Here is a 24,756-nt window from a genome sequence, read left to right on the forward strand (position 1 = left end):
AAAAGAGTACCCAGAAATCATATAATGGTAATGACTGCAAAGAAATATTAATTTAGAAGGTTAATATTTGGATCACACCAGCTTTCCATAAAGGCAGCAGGCTGTTGATTTGTGTTATTGAGAACAGAAACCTTCAATCAACACCCATATAAGAAAATAAACTAGTAGGATAAGAAGGTTGGAAAGGTAGGAAAATAAAAACAATACACCCTGTTTGCTGAAAAATAAAATGAAAGAAAACAGCGGGTGAAATCCTAGTAGAAATGTGTTAAAAGTTTAAGTTACAGAATTCAGTACTGAAAAGATAAGGGTATTTTCTATGCAGTAAATTGATAATATTTGGGGTTAGAAAGCTTGAATCACTAGCACATTTAATTTGATATTATATAATTCAGTTCTTAAGGGTTTTTTTTCCCATTTGAATACCGAGCTAATGTGTTCTTGATTGCGTTTGACTCTCTCCATCTCAGGAGTAACAGGTGTAGGGGTACCTTTCCCCAGTCCCTCTTTGTACAGAACCTACAGGATATAAAAGGGTACCCAGAAATCATACAATAGCAATGACTATAGAGAAATATGTTTTAACATATAAGGTTAATACTTAGATCACACCAGCTTTCAGTTAAGCCAGCAGGCTATTGATTTGTGTCATCTACAACAATGGTCTTCAACGTGTGTCAGGACCCCAATGGGTTCGCAAAGTCTCATTTTGGGGGTTGCGGCAACTTTTCAAAGTGTGTGCAAGAGAGGGCTTGGATCCAATCCAATAATGGTACTGTCTTATCAAAATTGAGTTCTTGACATAATCCTGCACAAGCGCTTCTCACTGTCTTTTCCTGCAGCGACTAAGGCCAGGCCAGCTCAGACTGGTATCTCACAGGGTTGCTGTAAAGGCACAAGAGATAAGTGGGAAATTGGGTAAATGGGGGCAGCTGTGGGCAACGATGGGGAGGATTGGGTCCTGGGAGTGGGATGGAATTGGCAGAGGGCCCTCAATCTCTTTATTTAATGAGGTCACGGCACTAAAAAAGTTGAAGATCACTGATCTAGAATGGAGACCTTCAATCAACACCCATTTGAGGAAATACACTAATAGGATGAGAAGATTGGAAAGGAAGAAAATTAAGAGGGAAGGCTGAGTTTGCTATAAAATAAAAGAAAATAGGTGAAATCTGGGTAGGAGTGTGTTAATGCTTAGTTTGCAGAGTTCAGTGTTGAAGAGACATATTGAAAATATTTTGAGTTAGAAAGTTTGAATCATTATTACATCTAATGTTATTTTAAACCTTAAGAGGTTTCTGTTTGATTTGAATACCGAGCTAATGTGTTCTTGATTGCGTTTGACTCTCTCCATCTCGGGAGTAACAGGTGTAGGGATACCTTTCCCCAATTCCTCTTTGTACAAAACCTATAGGAATCATACAATAGCAATGACTATAAAGAAATACGATTAATGTATAAGGTTAATATTTAGATCACACCAGCTTTCAGTAAAGCTAGCAGGTTGTTGATTTGTGTCATCTAGACCTTCAATCAACACCCATACAAGGAAAGAAACTAGTAGGACAAGAAGATTGGAAAGGAAGAAAATCAAGAGGGGAAGGCTGTATTTGCTGAAAAATAAAATAGGGGAAATCCGAGTAAGAGTGTGTTAAAGCTTAGTTTGCAGAGTTCATTGTTGAAGAGGCATATTGAAACCATTCTGAGTTAGAAAGTTTGAATGATTTCTACATCTACTGTTATTTTAAACCTTAAGAAATTTGTTTGATTTGAATACCGAGCTAATGTGTTCTTGATTGCGTTTGACTCTCTCCATCTCAGGAGTAACAGGTGTAGGGATACCTTTCCCCAATTCCTCTTTGTATAAAACCTACAGGAATCATAAAATGATTAGCAATGACTATAACAAAATATGATTAATGTATAAGGTTAATATTTAGATCACACCAGCTTTCGGTAAAGCTAGCTGGCTGTTGATTTGTGTCATCTAGACCTTCAATCAACACCCATACAAGGAAATAAACTAGTAGGATGAGAAGACTGGAAAGGAAGAAAAGTAAGAGGGAAGGATCTGTTTGCTGAAAAAGAAAATAGGTGTAATTTGAGTAGGCATGTGTTATAGCTTAGTTTGCAGAGTTGGAGGTATATTGATTCCATTTTCAGTTAGAAAGATGGAATCATTACTACATCTAATGTTATTTTAAGAGGTTACTGTTTGATTTGACTACCGAGCTAATGTGTTCTTGATTGCGCTTGACCCTCTCCATCTCGGGAGTAACAGGTGTAGGGATACCTTTCCCCAATTCCTCTTTGTACAAAACCTACAGGATACAAAAGGGTATCCAACAATCACAAAGTGGCAGTGATTAAAAATACACACTATCAACTTCTAATGTTAATATTTGGATCACACTGGCTCCCATTGTGGAGGGGGGGCCATTTTGATGTATCACCTGAAACAAACCTTCAATCAACACTCATATAAGGAAACAATCTAGTAGACTGGAAAGAGAGAACATAATGACAGAACATGGTGGTTGTGGAAAAATAAAAGGAGTGGGTCAAGTCCCAGCACCATTAGGTTTGAGGTTGCTGAGACACAGTGCAAAAGGGAGGAGTTTATGTCAAAACCTGAATCGATACTATCTTTGTTAGACAGCATGATTCATTAACACACTTAACATTATTTGAAACAGTTCCGTCCTGCGAGTCTCTCTTTCTTCCTTTGAATACTGAGCTAATGTAGTCTTGACTATGTTTGATTTTCTCCAGATCAGGAGTGAAAGCGGTGAGGGTTGCTTTCCCTGGATTTTTTTTCTTTTTTTGTTAAACGCTTATGAGACAAAGAACAACCAAATAAACCAGCAATGAATTTTTAAAGTCTTTTGTTTGTTTGTTACTGAAGTTTTTAAGATCATTTTGATTTTGTTGTATTTTACATTGTGTTTGGGTTAGTTTTACAGCAATACATAAAAGCAAAGTTTTTTCCCCAACAAATAAAAGGCTGGTGTTTTAATATAATGTTTATGTGAGCAATATGTATTTTTGTAGGCACATATAATATGCACAGAATGCAAAACAGATGAGGCAGTAAGAACTGTAATATTTTGAGAAGGATGTGAACGTAAGAACATGACTTGTATTCTAAATTTAGTTAGTCATGATGGAGTTTCACTGAAGTCAATGAAACTTATTGATGACTAACTTAACTTGGGATACAAGCCAAAGAAGGAGAATGTTAAAAAGTCTCAGAATGTAACTCCATTGCTATAGCACGTAATATACAAGGGGGTTAATAGCATATATAAGCCCAGCAGCAAGATGTAGCTGGGATGGGATGGAGAAATTAACTTGTGTCACAAAACAGAATTCAAACAACTCTTTTTCCAAAAATACCGAGCTAAAAATTTCTTGGTTGTGTTTGGCTCTCTCAGTCTCTGGAGTGACAGGAGTTGGGATTCCTGTCCCTAGACTCTCTTTGTAAAGGACCTGTATGTTGACAAGGGGAATACAAAAACAAAAAAAATAAAGGAAGGAAGGAAGAAAAAAAATCAGTTAATTAAGGTCTGTCCAAAAAAAAAGACAGTCTCTAAACTTGTGGGTCTGAGTCTGCAGCCTTGTGTTTTCAAAGCTACTATGCAAATGTTTGAGCAAGAAATATTTCCGCAATATTTTTCCAGTGGTTCCTTGCCTTTTCCATCCTGATACACAGTAGGCATAAGGGGCATACTTATTACATATAAGGTGTACTGTTCTGCCATGAGATTGGGATGTGATGTTGTGAAAAAGGACGGCAGTACAGGCTGTCCAGAATAGACAAAAGAGGAATGGTTCAAGAAACACCCTGGATATGAGCCTCCATTCACAGCAGTAGCCTCAAGTACATCAACCTGAGAGGAGGAATGAAGGACTAAGGTGATTCATCCCCTCCTTCCTCTGAGAGTGAGTGAATAAAAGTGAGAGACAGCATGTGCTGGCAGATTCCAGAAGAAGGGGAAGAGAGAAAGAGTTCGGTTTCAAGCTAAGAGAAACTGGAATGGAAGCCATGGGGCGGGGGGGGGGGGGAAGAGCTTGCAGCTTGCAGTGCCAGGCTTGCTTAGAAGACAATTGTAGCTGACGTTGCTGCTCCATTCAATGCTAAATATTTGTAACTAAAGCAAACATTATAAAAACACCCTAAGCCTCCAGTAATTCTGCCTCTGGAAGCCTAAACCAGGTAGCACTATGCCCTGGCACTTCTCACAACTCAGGGATAAGGGGCACTTTTCATCAGCCCCATGTGGTAAAAGACATGCGCCTTCTGTTTGGATTTTTTTTTCCTACCTCAACACACAATTAGAGAAAATTATGAGGGGAGCAGCCAGGATAGCATTCCATTAGTGTGCATTGCTTTTACCATGTAGGGCTGGTCAAACATTTAAAGTATTGTCCAAACCAGTTCAGGTTAGGCACCTTTAAGTTAAATTTATTCCCTGGGCTGGGATCATAAAAGCAGCACCACTGTCATGTGCTGTGGGATCATTAGCACAAACAGCTTCAGGTCCCATGCCCACGCCGGCAGCTCACCTAGCCAACACCAAAACAAGTAAAGTAGTGGCAGAGGCAGTTCAGGGATCAGGGTAAGGAGCATATCAAGATCATAACCCCTTTTCTCAACCCAGTATGCCCTCTGAGGCTCCTTGGACTTTTGTCAGCTAAATTGCTGACACCTGCTTGAGGAGAGCCATTGGAGGCCAGGTGGTTTATTAGGAAGTACCTAAAACGGATGTTTACTTTCCGCTCTCAGGCCATCTGGTTACCCCCCTGCAACCACAGGATGCAGCGAGTACTCCATTGCCATAGCTGCATTGTGCAGGTTGATGGGGGATAAGACTGGGCTATTAAAAAACCTGAGATATCAGGGTAAAAATGAGGACGATTGTATACACTTTACATTGGGATTTTGTAACATTTCCTTCTACTTGTCAATTTTTGTTGCTGGGTGTGCTTTCTACATTATGGGTGGCACATTCAGAATTTCCTTTGAAGTGAGTGCTCTACAGATTCATTATATGACATCATTGGCCTGGTCTTAATGCACACCGTGTTGATAAAGTCAGAAGTGAGCTAGGGAATAAAGTTTTTCCTGGCCATAATAATGCAAGAGCCAAGAAAAAGCAAAGAGCCATCAGGAAAAATACCATAAGGTAAAAATTCCAGCAGAAATATAACATTTAATAAGTTTAGAATAATTGTAGGCAGAACCAATGGCGATGGTTTGATTACCTTTGTCATTTTATCAGATATCAACTATTCCAGTGTCTTATTCTGGAACAGAACGTTGGTTGCAGTGGAGAATGATTTTTCTGATTAATATTGGATAACCACATTTTTGGATGTTAATGAAATGTTATATTTATTGTTCATCCCAGCTGGAGAATCAGCCCGTCTGCTTCATACCATGTCACACAAAAATAAATACTGACTTCTTTAAAAAAAAAGGGGGGGGGAGGATTGGCACAGTGAGAAAAATGGTTAACAATGTCAAGATCATTAAAATAAAATGCCAGGAATAAAAATATTAGAGTGCAAAAATGTAAATATAGTCACAGGAAACTGATGATGATGATGATAGACTAAATGTTCATTCTACAAGTCAATTATATGGAAGAAAGTAGAATAAGCCTCTAATAAAGATTCAGAGGCTAATTCAAATGGAGTAAATAGAGAATTTTATCTTATTAGAATTGCCAAGCTAAAGTTTGCCTGGTTGTATGCAACTTTGTCAGTTTCTCGAGTAACAGTACTCTTATCCCAAATTCTTCCAGCCCTGTGCAAATGTTCAAAGCGTGCATACATAGGGAGCCAGGCTTAGAACTCTGATTCCCCCCACTTCCAAATGGTCATCTGCACAGGACTATATTAAGATACGTATGGAGATAAATCAAAATATCACAATAAAAAGATGAAATGTCATTGTGAACAAAAACAAGCAACATTCAAAAAGTGTGTGGTCCATCGTGATCATTTCTGGTGGAAAAAGAGTTTCTGACACTACATTTAAAGAGTAAAAAATAAAGAAATATAGCAGTGTAGCAATATTTATATTAATACTGAATAGATGTAAGGAGAGAGATTTTAGTCTGGATAAAGAATCTACTGGATAAACAACAGAAGTGTGCTTCAATACTTTCAAGTTTGCCACTTCTGCCATTGCAGCTTAAACTGATCAATAGCTTTAGAGTTTAAGCCTAGCTATGTTAAATTCAGAAGACACAACCCTGAAATCAAGCTATTGTATTGTACAGTGCTGAGGAGGAAATAACTAAGATTAACCTTAGGACAGGCATCTATATTCTATTGATTTCAATCAGTGAGAGTTATGCATGTAGTTTGCTCTCCCACTGAAAAGAAAGGAATTCCATATTGCTTTATTGTGACTGGATTGGGTTCCCAATGCACAGAGCTAGCACACTGCTTGCTCGGTACTTTTATTTGGCTTTCATGTTTGTTCACAATAACTACATATGGATTAGGAACACACTTGACACCATGATGGAAGGGAGAAGGTCACTACTGAATAATTTGATTGCTAAAATCAAGTTTGTTATTTAAAAAATCAGTGTGTTTTATGTCATGGAGAAGGAGTTAGGGTTGGAAAAGGTTAATTACATTTTATCTGAAATTAAAGGCCATTTTTAATTACAAAAATACCGAGCTAATGTGTTCTTGATTGCGTTTTACTCTCTCCATCTCTGGAGTAATAGGTGCTGGGGTTCCGGTCCCCAAAGTCTCTTTGTACAATACCTGTGTAATGCAGAGCGTAAAAAATAAAAATAATGTAAATGGTGCATTTAAAATATATAAGCACAGAAAATGCCATTTGTTGGTTTGTCTTACAGTGTCCAAAGCATTGAACCAGTGTGAAACAAAACAGATTCCGCTTATAAAAAATGAGAGGCACGCTGTATACTTTTACCTGAAATAATTCCTGTCCTTAAATGTGTATAGGAGGATGCAAAGTTTACACTGTTATGGCTGTGCACTCAAACCACTTTATGCTATTATTGTACTGGATTTAGGAACACAGTCACCATATTTAGGTACATAGTGTTCTGTTCCCTCAGCTTTGTCTGTATATTCCATATTGTTGCCACAAAGGAGAAGAACACATTAACCCCCCACAATTCCAGCTAATCATTAGACTTGATCTGATATACTAATATACCAGCACAACAAGGGGAGAAGGCTGGGTTCCTTCTGGCCCTCTAACAATTTGATCCCAGTGGGGATCTTCAAGAAAGGTTCATCTGTGGGCTGCATCCCACTGTGGCATGGCAGCTGAACCAATCTGGGCCTGAGTTTCCTTTCTTGCCAACTTCCATCAGAGAAAGAATGAATAATTTGGGATACATAGTACCCATATTGACAATGGACAAGAAGGTGTCATCAGGTCTCAAAACATACATCCTTTCAACCTCTCTTCCTTTCATTAAAATTATAAAAAGAGCTGAGAGGCAAATGAGCTACTAGGAGATAGTAGTGGAAGGCAGACTGTCATCTGAACTTGTATGCAAAGGAGTTTATGCACAGATGACAGACACTGCCGCAGTGCACTGGAAGGAAGTTATGGAGAAAACTGTTCCTACATCATGTCAAGGAACAAACACATTGACACGGGTGACTGAGGCAGATTTGGTCATTTGTGGCTAATTTTATTCTAAGGAATTTCGTATGTTTTACAGTTCATTTTAATTTTGTGTCACTGTTTTCCTATCTAGAATTAGAAAACTGTCCTAATTCTGTTTAGGCAGTCTTGATGAATGCTTTTTCATTGTTTTTTCTTAAACATTTAAAATATATCAACAACAAAACATAAATAACATTTTACAATTCTTTCTGGAAAAACAAAAAATTAGGAGTTTATTCTAAGTTTGTGCTACAACACCACTTGGAAGCCAAAGACTATTAGAAACAGTTCCTGTTATAAGGAATCAGTTAATTGACCCTGAATATCATTTGTTCAAAAACAAATAATATTATATTATAGAGAGGGACAATAATAATTAAATAATTCTACTTAAATTATTAAATAATGTTATAATTATTTAATAATCAATAACAATAAATAATGTTAAATAATTCTATTTTAAATAATATTATTATAGAACAAATAATATTATCCAACAAGAGGGAAAAAATATGGTAAGAGACAATGTACAATTAAAACTATTGCAGAACTATGACTAGGTTAGTGCTTAAATTTTTTCACCTCAAAGACTAAAATTTTAGTGATTAAAGTGGTGAAGAACTACATTCAAAGTCTTGCAGAAGGAAGGAAGGAAGGATTAAAGGAAAAATATTGAGTATGGGTGGTGATGGTTAAAAGGGTTTATTTATAGATATTTTTGTGATATACCGAGCTAACGTTCTCCTGATTGCGCTTGACTCTCTCCATTTCTGGGGTGACAGGAGTTGCTGTTCCTGTCCCCAAGTTTTCTTTGTATGACACCTGTGAGTACAATAAAGTATCCACAAAAGACACTCAAAAATAGGTCAAAGTCATTATGGTTGAATTATGGCTAGTACTTTGTAGTAATAGCACATGTCTAAATTCCATGCTGTAGTACTGAACAGTAGCAAAAGTTTAGAGTGATGGCAGATTATTCAGATTTATTATTAAACAGGTGAATGAGAAAAGATGTCAGAAATAACGCATTATGGGATGAAAGTATGTGAAGGGAGAACACAATGTTAATGCTACTGAAGACCGGCAGCCCAATTCTAACTCACACCACTCCATAGCATGTAGCTGCACCAACACGGCATGTGCAGCATGCTATGGTGGGGGACCTATCAGAGGGCCAGTGAGAGGTAAGTATAAAACTTTTTTACTTTGTTTAAAAATTAAACTATCTTACTTACCTCCTGGTAGGCCACCTGCTTGCCTTTGAGTATTGCCTGGACTTACGCCAGCTATTTTGCTGGCATAATTCCAAGGAGAGGAAGGGGATGGGGTGGCTTGGATAATCGGGGATAGGATCCAGCATGTGGTTTTGTTGCCGAGATCTACCGCCTCCAGCCTGTTACCTTCCACACCTTCCCACTGTGAACCTCCCCCAAACCACCTACAAATTGCCCTTCCGCCCCCTTACCTGGGCTGGTGGAGCGTCTAACGATTCTCGCATCTGCACAGAGTTGCTGGCCATTTCTGCCAGCAGCTCCACTGTGCACAATGGTGGTGGGATGTTTGTGCCATCAGAGGGCCTTTTACAACAGCAATCAATAGATCCACTGTTGTAAATGGCCCATAGGACTGGGCCACAGATATATTTTTGTATAACCGTTTCCTTCTTTCATTATTTTAATGTGCGTAACACTGTAAATGTAAAAAAGTTAAAGCATAACAGAATGAAGAATGAGTGGCAAAAATGGCATGTAGTAGGATGTAGGGAATGGTGATTAGAATGTTACGTTTAAAAGATGATTTGTTAGGATTTCATTGAGAAATACCGAGCTAATGTGTTCTTGATTGCGTCTGACTCTCTCTATCTCTGGAGTAACCGGTATCGGTGTTCCTTGCCCTGCATTTTCTTTGTACAAAACCTGCAGAATACAAACACCCACAAAGGTGAGAAGATGGCTGCTCACAAAAACTTATGTGCACTACACAATGTTGGTTAGCAGACTTTTTCTGCATGGAAATATGTAGAACACAGACAAGATGGAGTATAAAATTGTGCAGCGAGAGATGGCTCCACTATCATTTGAAAGAACTGCATGTTACGTGTTAAGGTGTGTTGTGTTTTAATGCCACAAAGAGATACCTGTTTGATTATTCCCATCAACATTTTGTCTAGTTAAGGCTTTTCCAGGTGCCCTCAGGAAAAAACAGTGTCCATAGTTCCAAATGACTGGGATTACAGGTAATTCTGTACCTGTCCTTCCTGTGTAATTCCCCACTCTCATGTTACAATCTCTGGGGAAGCCAACATCTAGAGCAGGGGTGTCCAAAGTTTTTGGCTGGAGGGCCACATCATCTCTCTGACACTGTGTCGGGGGCCGGGGGAAAAAAGAATTAATTTACATTTAAAATTTGAATAAATTTGCATAAGTTTACATAAATGAATATATTAAAGATGAACTTATATAAATGAATGAAGGTCTTGCAGTAGCTCAAGGCCTATAAAAGGCCTTGCATAAAGCAAGGCTGGCCTTTCCTTTGCTGCCTCTGCTGCATCACAGACATGAAACAGCAAGCAGTAGAGGGAACCCTCATCCCACCGCTCACGCGAGAAGTCAAACAGTTGCCCTCATGCTGAGAGCAGTTGCATCGGGCCAGTGTGGGCTCCAACAAATCTCCAGAGGGCCAGAGGCTCATTGGAGACTGGGGGCTCCCTGAGGGCCGCATTGGGAAGCCTCAAGGGCCGCAAGTGGCCCCAGGGCCGGGGTTTGGGCACCCCTGATCTAGAGTCTTCCCTCTTGATAAAAATTGCTAGTGTATTCTGGTACTGAATTGCTGATGAGAATTCAGGTTCTGTTCTCATATAATTAACTCTGTCTTGAATTTTGATTTGAACCATAGTTGAGGACCAAATCTAGGATCAAAATATATAGGACTGGGATTTACAAGGCCTATATGAACTGAAGTCACCTTGTTTTGTTACACTTGCCAGTTAATAATTAAAATAATAACAATGATAAAAATAATATTAATAATACATGTATTTACTCAAGACCTGCATTTCACTCCTTTTAAAATATACTCCTTCTCAAAACAGGAAAAAAAAAATTGTTAAAAAGAAATGTAAGCAAGGCATACAATCAATTCAAAGTGTCAGAAAGCAAGTGAAATAAATCTAAAGTTAGAAAAGGGGTACTGTAGTGCTTGCCTGTAATTGGATGATGCAAAAATGAACTGAAAAAACAATTAGTACTGTGAGAAGCTCAGGGGATAAGGGGAGGTGAAGGTCAAGAGAGGAGAAGCTGACACTTATTGGTACAGTAACTTGGGGCCCAATCCTATCCAACTTTTTAGTGCCTTGTGAATCTGCCTTGAGGAGGCCAACATGACTGCCCCCCCCCAACTCAGGACACAGCATGTGCCCCGTTGGCATGGGTGCATCTGTGTGGGAGAGTTGGATAGGATTGGGTCCATAGTCTATTGACAACAAGTTCTCTACAGGAATGTTCATGATACCTATGACTTAAGTAGCCAAACCTGGCCAGACAGAATGAGCATGTTCTCCAGGCAAATTGATAGCACACTATTACATTCACTATCAATGAAACACATAAGAAGTGTTTGTAATAACTGAAATGAAATAGCCTTTCAGCTGTTTATGCCACATGAGGAAGTAGTCAGGTGATATTTGACTACCCCGTTGAATAAAGCAACGATTAGAATTAAGTGATCTTTCTTTCTTTCTTTCTTTCTTTCAATTTTTAAGATTTTCAGACCCAAGGATAAAGGGTAATAGGCATAGAGACTTCAAGTAGCATGCATTATTGCCAGGGCTCTGAAGCTTCAGAACTAATCTACAATGCTGGACCTAAGTCTTGGAAATCTGCTGAGTAATAAATACGGAGGACATAGTCCAACATATAGTTAAACTCACTGATTTGAACAGGCTTAAATACGTGCACTAACTAATCACTGTAGAACCAACTACTGATTGTACAAGGAAGGGTAAGGCAGCTTGCCTTTCTGGGTGACAGATTTGGGAGTATCATTGCAGGTCAGGGAATATTATATTTTTAACCCCCTCCCCTGGTGGAGTTTTTCCTGTCTTGGCAACCAAAATATTTTACTCCATCTCTGGCTGTTCAGCATTATGTGTGCATGTTCTCCTCTCCAGGTAAGCAGCAAGTGGTTGTCAAAGCTAATGGAGGTTAAAGCTTGAGGAATGCCTTTCTAAGAGGGAAGGCTGATGAAGATAGCACTTGTTAGCAAGGGGAATAAAAGGTTGTTTAGTAAGGTGAACAGCACACTATTACTGTACAGCTCTCACACAAACGAGCATAGAAAATATCAGCCACTACCGAGCTGATGTGCTTCTGTGTCTCCTTGACACGTTTGACTTCGGGAAGGTCAGGAATGGGAGTTCCTTTTCCAATGTGTTCCTTGTATTTAATCTACAAAGTTGTATGCAGTTCAGAAAGAAACAAAACAAGAAGGACTTACACCATGTACATAAGACATACATATCCACCTTACATGAGAGAGCAGAGAGAACAAATATCAATGGAAAGTTTACACACTTGTAGGAGCTAAAAGCATAGCATGCACCCATGTGGAAACCTTCCTCCTCAAGACTGACTTCTGCAAAAAAAGAAAAATCAGGAAACACTTTTGCTGAAACTCAACACTTCTAATATGCAACCTAAACCTACAATTCTATTTTAGCAGAAATACCAGGATTTTAAGCTGATAGACACCAATTTTGCCAAAATCCTGCTTTCTCAGCAGGATAAAAGCTACACACCAGGTCCCCATCCCTAATGTAGCCTTAACAATGAATAAAGGGCAAAGTTATTTTATATCGGAGCTGTAATATAGGCCACTTCAACCTGCCCCAATTTTAAGAATAAGCTTCTTTTTGTGAATGGGATTCATCATAAAAATTCAGCACTACAGTTCTATACCCTAACTCAGTCATTTTCAACCACTGTGCCATGGCACACTGGTGTGTCGCAAGTGGTTAACAGGTGCCACAGGAATTTGGGGGAAGATCATTTATTAGTAGGGCCAATGGGATTGTGAGCGCCCCTGTGCCTTGTCAATTGGCAAAAACCTGATGGTGTGTCTTGACAATTTTAGTGCCTTGCCAGTGTGCCATGAGATGGAAAAGGTTGAAAATTGTTGCCCTAACTTATGGGTGCATTGTGTTGACAATGCTAAACAGATCTTCAGGGACCTGCACATCATCCCATTGTGCTACTGTTATAGGGATCTCCTCCTAACTGGGCAAAGATTCTGAGGCACCTTTCGAAGTGGTCACTCATAGTTAGTAGGGGAACAGCAACTCTCTCTGTTCATCTCAACATACTGTTCCCTCCCAGGGATTGCTGGTGTTTCTCTGGCCCTTCTCTTTAGCATGTGACAGTGCAATCCTATGTATGTCTACTCAGAAGTAAGTCCCAGTGCGTTCAGTGGGGGTTACTCCCAGTAAAGTGTGCATAGGATTGCAATGGGGTGAGCTCCGTTGGGACAGGGACTGTCTTTTCACTTACTGTGCAATGCAAGCTTTGTGAACTTCTTTTGTTGAAAACTGGTATATAAATATTCTTAATAATGATCTATAAATCTAGAATGTGTCACCACAATAACTTAAGTCCCATTGCTTCTGGAGGACTATTCCAGAGGTTTGAAGCTTGCAACAGTAATACTCTGGGTTTAGAATTTTATAAAGTCTAAGAAAATAAAAGACCCTCCAAAAGATCAAGTTATATATAATCTATATATACTTATTATCTATTACCCTTAACACATTTTAAGAAGGCATCCTATTCTATCCAACATGGGTGAAGCTGCATATACAACATTCAATTTTTACCTCTTTTTTTAACAACTTGTAAAAAAAGGAAAGCAAGACATTATGCAAAATACAATCAAAGCAATGACAATTTTTAAAAATTCTCCTACCATATATACTGGGGAAGAGAAGAAAAGTTAAGAGGAAGCAGAGAGAGAAAGAAAAGAGTGTGAGAGAGTTTTTAAAACTGCAATCAATGTAAAAAAATGTTGCCACTGCATTTGCTATCATGAACATGTTATTGCCATTTGGTTCAAGATTATAAACTGAATGACAGCTATCCTAATTCATGAAATAAGAAACATTAGTTGACTAATTAGAAATTAGTCAATTGTTAATTGTTATTCCTAACATGAATGACACTGTACTTATGAAAGTGAAAATATAAAAGTAAAAGCTAGTTAGCAAATTATGGTTTTGATTAATGATGATAAAATGTATTGACTTTTCCAAGTTAACTGAGACATGTATGGGTTATTGCAGAATTGCTGTTAGGAACATATAAGTCAAATGAAGTTTTATGAGTTGGACAAGCACAGGTAAGAATGTTATTTTTTTTAAAAGTCTGTTGGGTTTTGTACCGTGCTTATCGCATCCTGGGTTTGTTTAATTCTCTGCATCTCAGGTGTCTTTTCAATGGCTGTTCCTGTTCCAATATCTTCTTTGTATAAAATCTTAACCAAGACAACAAAATTGAGCATAGAAAACAACATTGTCACTTACTAGAGAAGGATTACAAAACAGTGGAGACTCAAACCACAGGAAGACACCCATTTTGTCATTTCTCAAGTGGGCAAAATGGTCATAGGGCCTCAGTTACTACTACTAAGCACACTCAATAACACCACAGTGGAAAAATAGGCAAAACTAGTTTATAGTTGATGAACCATCTCCCTCATTGTTAGTGCATTTAGACAGGAGTAATTTTCACAGATTTACTTGGCATTTATTTCCAAGTACATTGGGCTTGAATGAAATTAAGGAACAATCTAAGCCCCATTAGTTTTAACCTTGTTTGCATGGACAAAACATTCAGTGGACTCAGTTCCTGGCCTGAAGAATCAGAAAAATAGATAATAAAAAGGATCATTAGGAATTTTGCTAGAAGTAAAACATCTTTGTCCAAACAAATTATGTGGCTAGTATCCAAAAAAGTCTATGTGCGTGCCAAAAGCAGTTCTGTAAATGAGGGAAATTTCAGTGTTCCTTTCTGACTACTGTCCTACATGCTATATTTAATGAATCTCTAGAAGGCCCCCTGAAGTTTACGAATTATTTTTTCAACTCTGGGAGAGGCTGTTGAGGGTAAATCCTTGTTTCATAAAGCCTTGAAAAGCCCAGCCTATGTCAATTAAAGTTAAAATACAAAGGCACTGATTTTAACTCCAAAATATGTGACTCTCCACTGCTTTGGTCAAACATCTATCAGTAATTATGACCAGAAAAGACATCACATATAAGATTATTGAGCTTTTCTTTTTTGATTTGGTGGTCAAAACACAGTAACTAAGAACAAAGCAGGGCATACATGGATTTACTACTCAAAGAAGACAGAACAAGCTTTTAACACAACAAGTTCATAGCCTGCTAAGCCACACAACAAAACAAAAGCAGAAGGTTCCTTTAAAAACTATTGACATATAGACTGCACACAAGAGATCTCGACAGTTGCTGAAAAGAATTGTGTGGGGACTCTCCAAGCTACCAAACGTATAGAGCAACCATAGCTCCATCTCAAGAGTATTGTATAACATTAATAGAAAATAGTTTTTTTTTATAAAAAATTCCTTACAGTATGTGCAAGCTTAGATTTGAGTACACAAAGAGCTTCATTAGCAGCAAGGACGATTCACGTGTGTAGAACGTTTGCAAAATTAGGAGAAAAAAGTTATAATTCTATGCATCATTACTACACAGTGGTGCAAAATAAAGTTACCGTGCTGAAGTTCTTCTGGTTTTCTTTAACTCGGAGTATCTCTGGTGTTTCATTGACAACTGTGACTTTTCCTTTGCTGTGCTGCATATCAGATTGGTACTGAAGCTGTTGGTAGAAAAATGAGTGGTTGCAGAAGAATTTAGTCTTTCTTGTTATTTGAATCTTTAAAAAGATACAAACAATAGTCATGGCAAAATCTGTATTCAAAAAAGCAACTTTAATCTTTATCATAAGTTAAATCATAATCATTTAATCATTGTTTAATTAATCATAAGTTTAATCTTTAGTTTAATCATAAGATTAAACTAAATTAATCATAAGCTTAATGATTAAACTTATGAAAAGTTTTAATTAATGAAAAGTTTAATTATGAGTTTAATTAATGAAAAGTTTAAATTAATCATAATTTAATCATAAGTTTAATCTTAGTCAAGATTAATCATAAGTTTAATCTTTATCATAAGTTTATCATAAGTTATCATAGCATGAGTTCCTTGATTTTTTTTTCAATCAAAGGTCACCATGTTAATTCAGTCACTCTTTGTAGCGATTTCCCACTCTTTGTGGCAACTGCTGTGCACACTCAGTGCACACAGGGTTTCGTGGGGTACACATGCATCATGGGGATACACATGCAGCATGCCTCCAACATTATAGACTAGAGCATGAGTAATCCATCAGAAGCTCTGTGTATGTGGAGTTTTGAATTCGGGGCAGGTCTGCCCTTCCATGGTTTTGTAGGTTGATACCAATTCCCAGCCATACGTGACCATGCGTATCTGAACCATGAACACCTGCCAGGTATCGCCACCACCCTACCCTCACTGGCACATTGCCAGGCAGCACTGACCTAAGAACAGTCCTGCTGGATCAGGCCAAAGGCACCTAGTCCAGCTTCCAGTCTACCAGATGCCTCCAGGAGCACACAAGACAACAAGATACCTGCATCTGTTGACACTCCTTTGCACCCATAGTCATGAATAAGAATGTATCATTCTTATAGGGTGGAAATTTTCATTGTGAGCACACTTTTAACATGAGACAACATCACACCAAATAGGAACAAACCATATAGCAGCCTGGGCAAGGAATCAGTTTACCACATGTTCTATATCCAGTCACGCTGTCACTGCACTTTTTAAGTATGAGCTAACCTAGGGTGGGTAAGAAGACAAGCAGGCCTCTCCATGCATACAAGGGATAGCAAGTTACTCCACTGCAACCCAAAACATGGGACTGGGTTGAGGCTATATAAGGAGGGCATGTCTACAATAAAAATGCAGAACAGCTTATTTATTTATTTATTTATTTATTTATTTATTGCATTTATACCCCACCTTTCTCTCCAAGGGGACTCCACACAGCTTACAAAAGGGCACGTGTCAAGGACTTACACATGAACTTCAAAACATATTCTGTACAGGCTCCCCTTCCAGTACATTAGGACATATACATACCATGCTAAAGTTCTTTTGGTTCTCTCGGACTCTATGTATTTCCGGTGTGTCGAAAACTGGTACATAGTATGACATGGTTCTCTCTGCTTCCTCCTTATATTTTTTCTGTTGTTCAGGATGAAAAGAAAAAGGATTTACTTTTTGGAGTAACAAAGCATTGTCAAGAAAAAAAAGGGGATTTTTAGAAAAGGAATACATATGCTCTATGTCCAATTCACATAACCATGTTTATTACATAGCCAGCTGAACTATTTTAATGGATACCTTGTGTGAAAATTAGTAGTGAAGAAAGACCATCATTACCTGACTTGCAAGGTTCTTCACTTGGTGGGCATGAATGATCTCTGGAGTATCAACAACAGTGGTATAGTTGGCTTTTTCCATTTCTGCAGACTGCTTATATTTAACCTGTTGGTGGCAGAAAGGTCACAGATAAATAATAAATCCATAATAAATCCACATAGAGAAAGACAGCTGTTGATAAGGTTCCTTTTCAAGTGACTCCAGATTAATGCCCAACTGTCCTTACTGACCTGGCTAGCAATGTCCATGGCATTCTTTGCTCTCATAAAATCTGGTGTTTCCAATGCAAGAGATGTTAGCCCTCTTCCTTTGATTTCTATTTCTAGAGCTTTCTTGTATTCTTTCTGTGGTTAAGAGATAATGGCGGGATAGATAAGACACGAAGGTGGGACAGGTTAGGCATGAGTGAGATTCAAAGTGATTTGAACAAAAAACCTCTATACCAGGAGCTACAACATTTTAAGGGCAAGATTAGTCTTTTGAAGCAAAAACAACAAAGCTCTTGGCACCTTAAAACAAACACATGTATTTCAGCTTACATTCTCATGGACTATTGTCAATGCACTTATTGATTTACTTAAATTATGTATAGTTTACAGAAATTGTCACAGACAATTGCATTCCATATTCATTTAGCCCCAGTGCTTACAGTTTTCCTCCCCTCCATGTGTGTGTACACATTGTAACTGCATGATTTCATACAGCCACCACAATCATACAATGCTAATTTACCTGGAAATATCTGAAAAGTAACTAACAGCTCTCCCCTGCTTTAAAAAGTGCTGAAACCTCCATGAATAATTTCTTCTTAAATGCTCTTTTCCTGGAGCATAGATCACATGCTATTGTTTTCCCCCCATTAAGGGCCCGCTCTGACATTCCCAGCATGGAGGGACTGAAGCATAGCTCATTCCTTTCCAACAGCCCAATTTTACAATGCTGGCACAGAATAGCGCTCCAGCATGGACTCCTCTGATGTGGCCATGACTTCTGCCATGTCCCCAGTGGTGAAGAAGGCAGCTATGTTGCAGTGGCTGCCACACTGCTTGAGTAAAATTGCAAAAGTCTCCAAAGTTTTATTCCACTCATTGATGTGTCTTACCTCGTTCAAGATCTGAGTTGCATTCTTTGCTCTGAGCAATTCAGGGGTCTCTTCCAAAATGTTGAGACCTTTACCTTTGACTCCTTCTTCCAAATCCCTCCTGTATTCTTTCTGTAGAGAAGGTCAGAAAAAGAAAGAGAACTTAAAAAAATTAAAAAGGTGAAGGGAGGGAAGAGCAAAGTGCCCACAAATAGTTTTCAGCTTAATGCAACAAATAATTATGTATCCAAGGTTCTAATCTCTAAAAACAACACAAAGATTAACACAAATGAACACACTTAAATTATGAACACGTATAGTGGAAAAATTGTGTTGACACCCACCAATAGGAAAAAAATGCTAACACAATTAACAATTAGTGAATTTTAAAAACAACAAACTAGAAAAAGCCACAAACACAAATGAAATCATGCTGAAGGTAAATGTTTAAGCCTGGTGATGACAGCAGTGAAAGGGGCTACTTTGGGTCAGGACAATTAGTGAAACTAGTTAGGTTGTTGCCAGCAGAAGAAAAGAGAGTAGCTGCTACCTCGCTTGCTATTCTGGTGGCATATTTGACATGCAATAAAGATGGTGTAATCTCCAGACCAGCAAGGTTCCTGCCTTTAATGTACTCTTCAAAGTCTTTTTTATATTCTTTCTAATAGGAGTTGGAAGAAAAAAAAAGAAGGAAAATAGCATTTATTTGGAAAGAATGTGAAAAGTAAACCAGGAAGAAGAACAGTTTCTAGTTAATGCATAGTGTCACTAGATTTTGTCAGCTAGTGATAAGTCCATTCTTGCTCTGGTTGAAGATTTTTGCCATATTACAAGTGACGTTTGTCCTCTATGATGCAGCAACATGATTCACTCAGACGTTGGAGAAATAGGATTTTCAGAATGTGCCACTTCTGCAATGATCACTAACATGGTTAAGTTGTCAGAAACCTATAAAGCCCAAGGTTGTATCATTGTTATCTTTTAGTACTCTGTAGCAAATTTGAGAACTGCCCAGAAATAACAATGAAGAAACCAAGGTGCTTAGCTGCACCCACTCCCCATTCTCCCCCAAAGTAATAGTAATGGGAAGAGTTGCTTTCTTGTGAAAATGAGGTAGGTAATAGTATTCTTTTCTCGTTTTGCCGTCAACATTTTTGAAGCACTTGGAAGCTCACATAGGTCCTAGCACAGGGTCACAAATGGCACACAGCCACTCTGAATTTTTTTTTTTGCCAGAATTTTTCAAAATGTCTTTTTTTTTTAATTTACAAATTTATATGCTTTTGTGTGTACATGGGGAACCTCCACTCCCCACATATTTAGAAACTATTACTTTGTTTCTTGGGAGTTCCATTCTGGTTTCCAACAGGCACCCGATCATCTCAGACACATACAATAAAATGTGGCATTTCCCCCACCCTAATGACCAATTGGCACAAGTGATTCCACTCACTCTCCTCACTCTTCTGTTCTGATGTTTTTTTTTCAACAGATACCTTAATGTTCCATGACTCTTAAGGGCTTCTGAGCATGCGCAGTCAGTATCATATTGTTTACTTTTCCTGTCGTTTAATTTACAAATTTATCTACTTTTGTGTACCTAGAGAGTTCCCCATGTATTGGAGAGTTCCCCAAGATACTACCTTATCTGTGGGTGGCCTCATTTCATGTACAAACTTCCACCTCTTCTGTTATTATACAGAAGGTGATTATTGTGATGAGGAATGATCACATTATTTTGGACTTGGCTTTAGGTAACTCTCCTAAAAAAAAATTGGCATACACTGATCTGAATTATTGTGTCATGAAAAGTAACTAATGCAACTGATAGAATTCACCAAAACATGATGACTGAGCACCTTATACAAGTGTTTTTCACCCTGTATAAGTTTCACTCTAGGACAGAACAATGTCAAAACTTCAAACAGACTATGAAATAACTGCGTAAAGGAATCAAATGACAAGTCAATAAAAATACTGTTACACTGGACACAAATAAGGATTGAAAGATGTCAAGGGAGATATCTATTAGAAACGGTATCTCACTGCTTTTACTTACCAGTGAGGACTTCTTTTGGGCTTTTGAGTTTTGAGAACTAACAATCCCATGTTATCTTCTTTCCATAGATTCAAAGCGAATTAATTTTTCAGTTTGTGCATACCCTACTCTCGTTTACTTGACAACTATCTATGTGCAGCATTTACATAAGAACATAAGAACAGCCCCACTGGATCAGGCCATAGGCCCATCTAGTCCAGCTTCCTGTATCTCACAGCGGCCCACCAAATGCCCCAGGGAGCACACTAGATAACAAGAGACCTCATCCTGGTGCCCTCCCTTGCATCTGGCATTCTGACATAACCCATTTCTAAAATCAGGAGGTTGCACATACACATCATGGCTTGTACCCCGTAATGGATTTTTCCTCCAGAAACTTGTCCAATCCCCTTTTAAAGGCATCTAGGCTAGATGCCAGCACCACATCCTGCAGCAAGGAGTTCCACAGACCGACCACACGCTGAGTAAAGAAATATTTTCTTTTGTCTGTCCTAACCCACCCAACACTCAATTTTAGTGGATGTCCCCTGGTTCTGGTATTATGTGAGAGTGCAAAAAGCATCTCCCTATCCACTCTGTCCATCCCCTGCATAATTTTGTATGTCTCAATCATGTCCCCCCTCAGGCGTCTCTTTTCTAGGCTGAAGAGCCCAAACGCCGTAGCCTTTCCTCATAAGGAAGGTGCCCCAGCCCCGTAATCATCTTAGTCACTCTCTTTTGCACCTTTTCCATTTCCACTATGACTTTTTTGAGATGCGGCAACCAGAACTGGACACAATACTCCAGGTGTGGCCTTATCATCGATTTGTTTTGTGTAGTAAGACTTACTGTACAGCAACACTGCAAGTCAACTGTAATTAATTTCATTACAGTTAGTCCCTTCAGAACAATCAGAACATTAGTAACCATTTCAGTTCGATTATGGACATAAAACCAGCCATGATATAGTACGGGGGTTTCCAAATATTTTGGCAAGTATCAAATATCTGGCATGGTGTTGAGGGACGGAAAAACATTTAAATATAAAATGTATATAAATAAATTAGAGATGGAACTTACATGAATGAATAAATGAATGAATGGGCAAATTCCTTCAAACTCTCTGGCCCTTAGAACAGCCTCCAGACACAACCAGAGCACAGTTCCAGTAATGTCTGGCCAAGTAGGCCAGAGGCTTTCAGGGGACAAGAGGCTGGCTGAGGGCTGGATAGAGGCTTGCTGCAGGCCGCATCTGGCCCCTGGGCCGGGGTTTGGAGACCCAAGATATAGTAGTATGGGACATCCTCCTGCATTAAACCAGTCTGCACCACACTGAAAAACAACCTACCTCACTCTGCATGTGCTGAGCCTCCTTAGCTGTGACATATGTTGGTGTTTCAAAGTCCAGCATGGGCTTGCCTCTTTCCTTTTCATATTTTTCCTTATACTTCACCTATCCAGAGAGATACAAATGTTATCCCACTGTATAATTATAGTATATAAATGGAAATAGGAACGGGTCTTAGAGGAAAAATAAATAAGTACTCAAAGATCCCACAGATTCACAAAACCAGACTTGACAACTGTGTGAAGCCTGGGAGTTAACAGTGCAGCTATTGCACTTCACAGTGCAAAGACCCAAAAGCACAAGGACACCACTTCTAATTTCAATAATCAGACCTGATAACATGTTACCATGACAAACTGGTTGCTTTCCAAAATGCACTCTCTCATTTGTCAGGGCTTCATGTTGCCACTATAATATAGGAAGTAGCAACTGCATGAATTCAATGGTTAATCCTCATGCTAGCAAAACATCTGGGGCTGGAACCTTTGGAATATATTGACTACATCTTAAAGAACTACCTGGAACCCAATGATTGAATGTCTTTTGTTAGTGCATCAAATGTGTGGAAATGGCACAAATCACTGGAGAAAATTGGTCAAATATTTGCAAAACTGGATTCAGGGCAAATTTTAATTCTGAATTCCCAAAAATTGGTTTGTTACTGATTCTAAGTGTTTGTCTGACAGAAGCAGTTGGTAAGCAAGTTGAATTAAAGTTAGATCTCCACAACAGATTTAAAATAGCTTTAAGCCTAACTTTAAATGCCATTGCTTCCTTCAAGAAATTCTATAAACCTTCAGGGCCCAATCCTATCCAACTTTCCAGTGCCAATGCAGCTGCCGTGCAGCCTTGAGGTAGGGGAACAAACTTCCGCTACCCTGAAGAGGCCTCTGTGACTGCCCGTCACTCCTGGATGCAGCACATACCTGCTATGGTTGCATCAGCATTGGGAAGTTGGAAGTGATTGGGCCTTAAGTCTGTGAGGCAGTTGTGAATAGAGTTGTCAGGCAAAAGACATTTCCAAACATGAGAGTCAAGAAGTGGTGGTGTGTTAGTGGTGGCTTAATGGTGTCACAAAGTGGGGCCTGGAGACATCACGAGGTTGCCAATTATTGATTAATCCACAAATTATTTCTCCTCTCCTTCTAGGCCAATGCAAGGAGTAGAACACCATGCCAGTGGCACACAGTCAATTTTGAATGAAAGGAGGTGAGGACACCACAGGTGGTGGAGGCAGCAGGTGCCTAGTCACTGTCCTGCTCACCCATAGGCTGAAGAAAGCTCCAAAACTCAGGCCAAAAGCCTGGCATCTGGCAGTCCCAGTTGGAGTTTTAATCAGTGAAATCTAAGTACCTTTACAAATCTACAATTCCCAGCATTCTTGAGGAAAGCAACTTTTTTCATTTGTAGTGCAGATGTACCCAAACTGTACTCTTTGTTCAACAAGGAACTTAACTTTAAGACAACTTTAGGAGGAAACTTTTTTTAATGCATTACACTTTTCAGCATCTAGAAGTTCAAACTATGTTGTCAGATTGACCATTATTTATCACTCAGTGACCTGGGGTAACAGTATTAAATGGTTGATTGGTTGTGAATAAGAAATAAAAAGTGAGAAACACTTGTATGACTTACTATGCTCTGAAGTTCTGAGGCCTCCTTTAGATGGATCTGTTCAAGGTTATCTGGAACCACATGGTAGTGACCCTTACTCTTCTCATACTGCTTCTTGTACTGGTACTAAAGGGAAGGTGTCAAGAACCATCTCAATAATGAAAAAAATCCTAACCAGATCAGCTTTCTAGGTCCAGCTAATCCAAACATTCCAACAGTAAGACAGAAATCAATAAAGCAATAAAAAAGAGCATAAAAAGGAAGAAAAAAAGAAAAGACATTCTGAAACATTTGTGATGCCTAATTGCAAAATTATGCAAGAAGGGACAAGAACTTGTATTAAAACAAAAACTAAAAACCCCCAAAAATTAAAAACAGAGACCCAAAGAAATACAGTGAATATATGATATGGTTAAATCTGGTAAAGCGATTAGGGATCTTCTTCTCTTGTTAGCATGTTCATCACTCTACTTTAACAGCAGGATGATAAACTCAGGGGAAAAAAAGCAGATTAATCGCGAAAAGTGTTTAAAAGTTAAAGAAGAAACAGTTTCAACTAGAAGTAAGCAACAACAACAAAAGCGAAAACCAGAAAAAATATGGTACTCTTGTTAGTCAAAAATGGAAAATTAAAAGATAAAAAAATTGTCATTAAGATCTGGTTAGAGCTTTTACCATATTAGCAATTCCATGGCTAGTAGAAAATTCTCTACAGATTTTAGGTATTAATACTGCTAGTGTATATGAGGAGTAATTGTTAAGCAGGAGAGAAGAGATCACTACCAGGTGAGTTCCTAAGAAGAGTCAAGGAAGAAAGCTATTACAGAAATTGTTAGCAGATATTATCTCAGAAAAGAAGAAGGATGGAATGTTAAATAGAATCTATCTGGATTTAGGCTTACGGAACTGGCGAGTGGGCTGGTGTTCAGGACATGATGCATTGCCAGGGATTCAGACATGTCTGTTACTGGTTTGTGAAGTTTCTTCAGGTCTGCCTTATATTTGACCTGCAGGGAGGAAAAAAAAAAGAGCAAAGAGTCTCAGTAAAGGAGGAAGCAAACTACACTAACACTGCCATCCTATACATGTTTACTCAGAGTATATTCCAAAGAGGCTAATGTTCAGGTAATTGTGTATAAGGATTGCAGTCTGAGAAATACAACACAATAAGGACACAAAGTGAAGACTCAGACTGGAATCAAAACAATTTTGAAAGGCTAGAGTCAGACATACCTCACTAGCAATGTGATGAGCATCTTGTAGGGTCTTGTAGATCTTGCTCTCCTTCAGGTCATATCGTGGCCTGTTTCCCTTCTCCTTGTCAAATTTTTCTTTGTATTTCAGCTAATTCCAAGAAAACAAGTATTAAAACTAGTTCTGAATGTTAGCCTGTCTGATGTCAAAAGAGAGTGTGTTTGTCCCATTCAGGCTTGCAAACGGGAGCCTGGCTGAAGAGATGGGTTGA

The 24,756-nt window shown here is 38.6% G+C and overlaps 1 protein-coding gene across 1 annotated transcript in view; it reads right to left on the reverse strand.

The window, feature by feature from the left end:
• The window catches only part of NEB (nebulin), a 205,240-nt gene that overhangs the window by 10,704 nt on the left and 169,780 nt on the right, over positions 1-24,756 (reverse strand). Inside the window, exons 140-158 of the mRNA XM_066621543.1 lie at positions 24,525-24,635; positions 24,194-24,298; positions 23,313-23,417; positions 21,678-21,782; positions 18,842-18,952; positions 18,313-18,423; positions 17,441-17,554; positions 17,211-17,315; positions 16,908-17,012; positions 15,451-15,555; positions 14,096-14,188; positions 12,022-12,114; positions 9,493-9,585; positions 8,399-8,491; positions 6,694-6,786; positions 2,229-2,321; positions 1,778-1,870; positions 1,316-1,408; positions 427-519 (exon numbers count right to left, since the gene is read on the reverse strand). Of these exons, the coding sequence (XP_066477640.1) occupies positions 427-519; positions 1,316-1,408; positions 1,778-1,870; positions 2,229-2,321; positions 6,694-6,786; positions 8,399-8,491; positions 9,493-9,585; positions 12,022-12,114; positions 14,096-14,188; positions 15,451-15,555; positions 16,908-17,012; positions 17,211-17,315; positions 17,441-17,554; positions 18,313-18,423; positions 18,842-18,952; positions 21,678-21,782; positions 23,313-23,417; positions 24,194-24,298; positions 24,525-24,635 (1,914 nt within the window). The remainder of the gene's footprint in view (positions 1-426; positions 520-1,315; positions 1,409-1,777; positions 1,871-2,228; positions 2,322-6,693; positions 6,787-8,398; positions 8,492-9,492; positions 9,586-12,021; positions 12,115-14,095; positions 14,189-15,450; positions 15,556-16,907; positions 17,013-17,210; positions 17,316-17,440; positions 17,555-18,312; positions 18,424-18,841; positions 18,953-21,677; positions 21,783-23,312; positions 23,418-24,193; positions 24,299-24,524; positions 24,636-24,756) is intronic.

The sequence above is a fragment of the Tiliqua scincoides genome, chromosome 1 (genome assembly GCF_035046505.1).
Source record: "Tiliqua scincoides isolate rTilSci1 chromosome 1, rTilSci1.hap2, whole genome shotgun sequence".
Lineage (NCBI taxonomy): Eukaryota > Metazoa > Chordata > Lepidosauria > Squamata > Scincidae > Tiliqua > Tiliqua scincoides.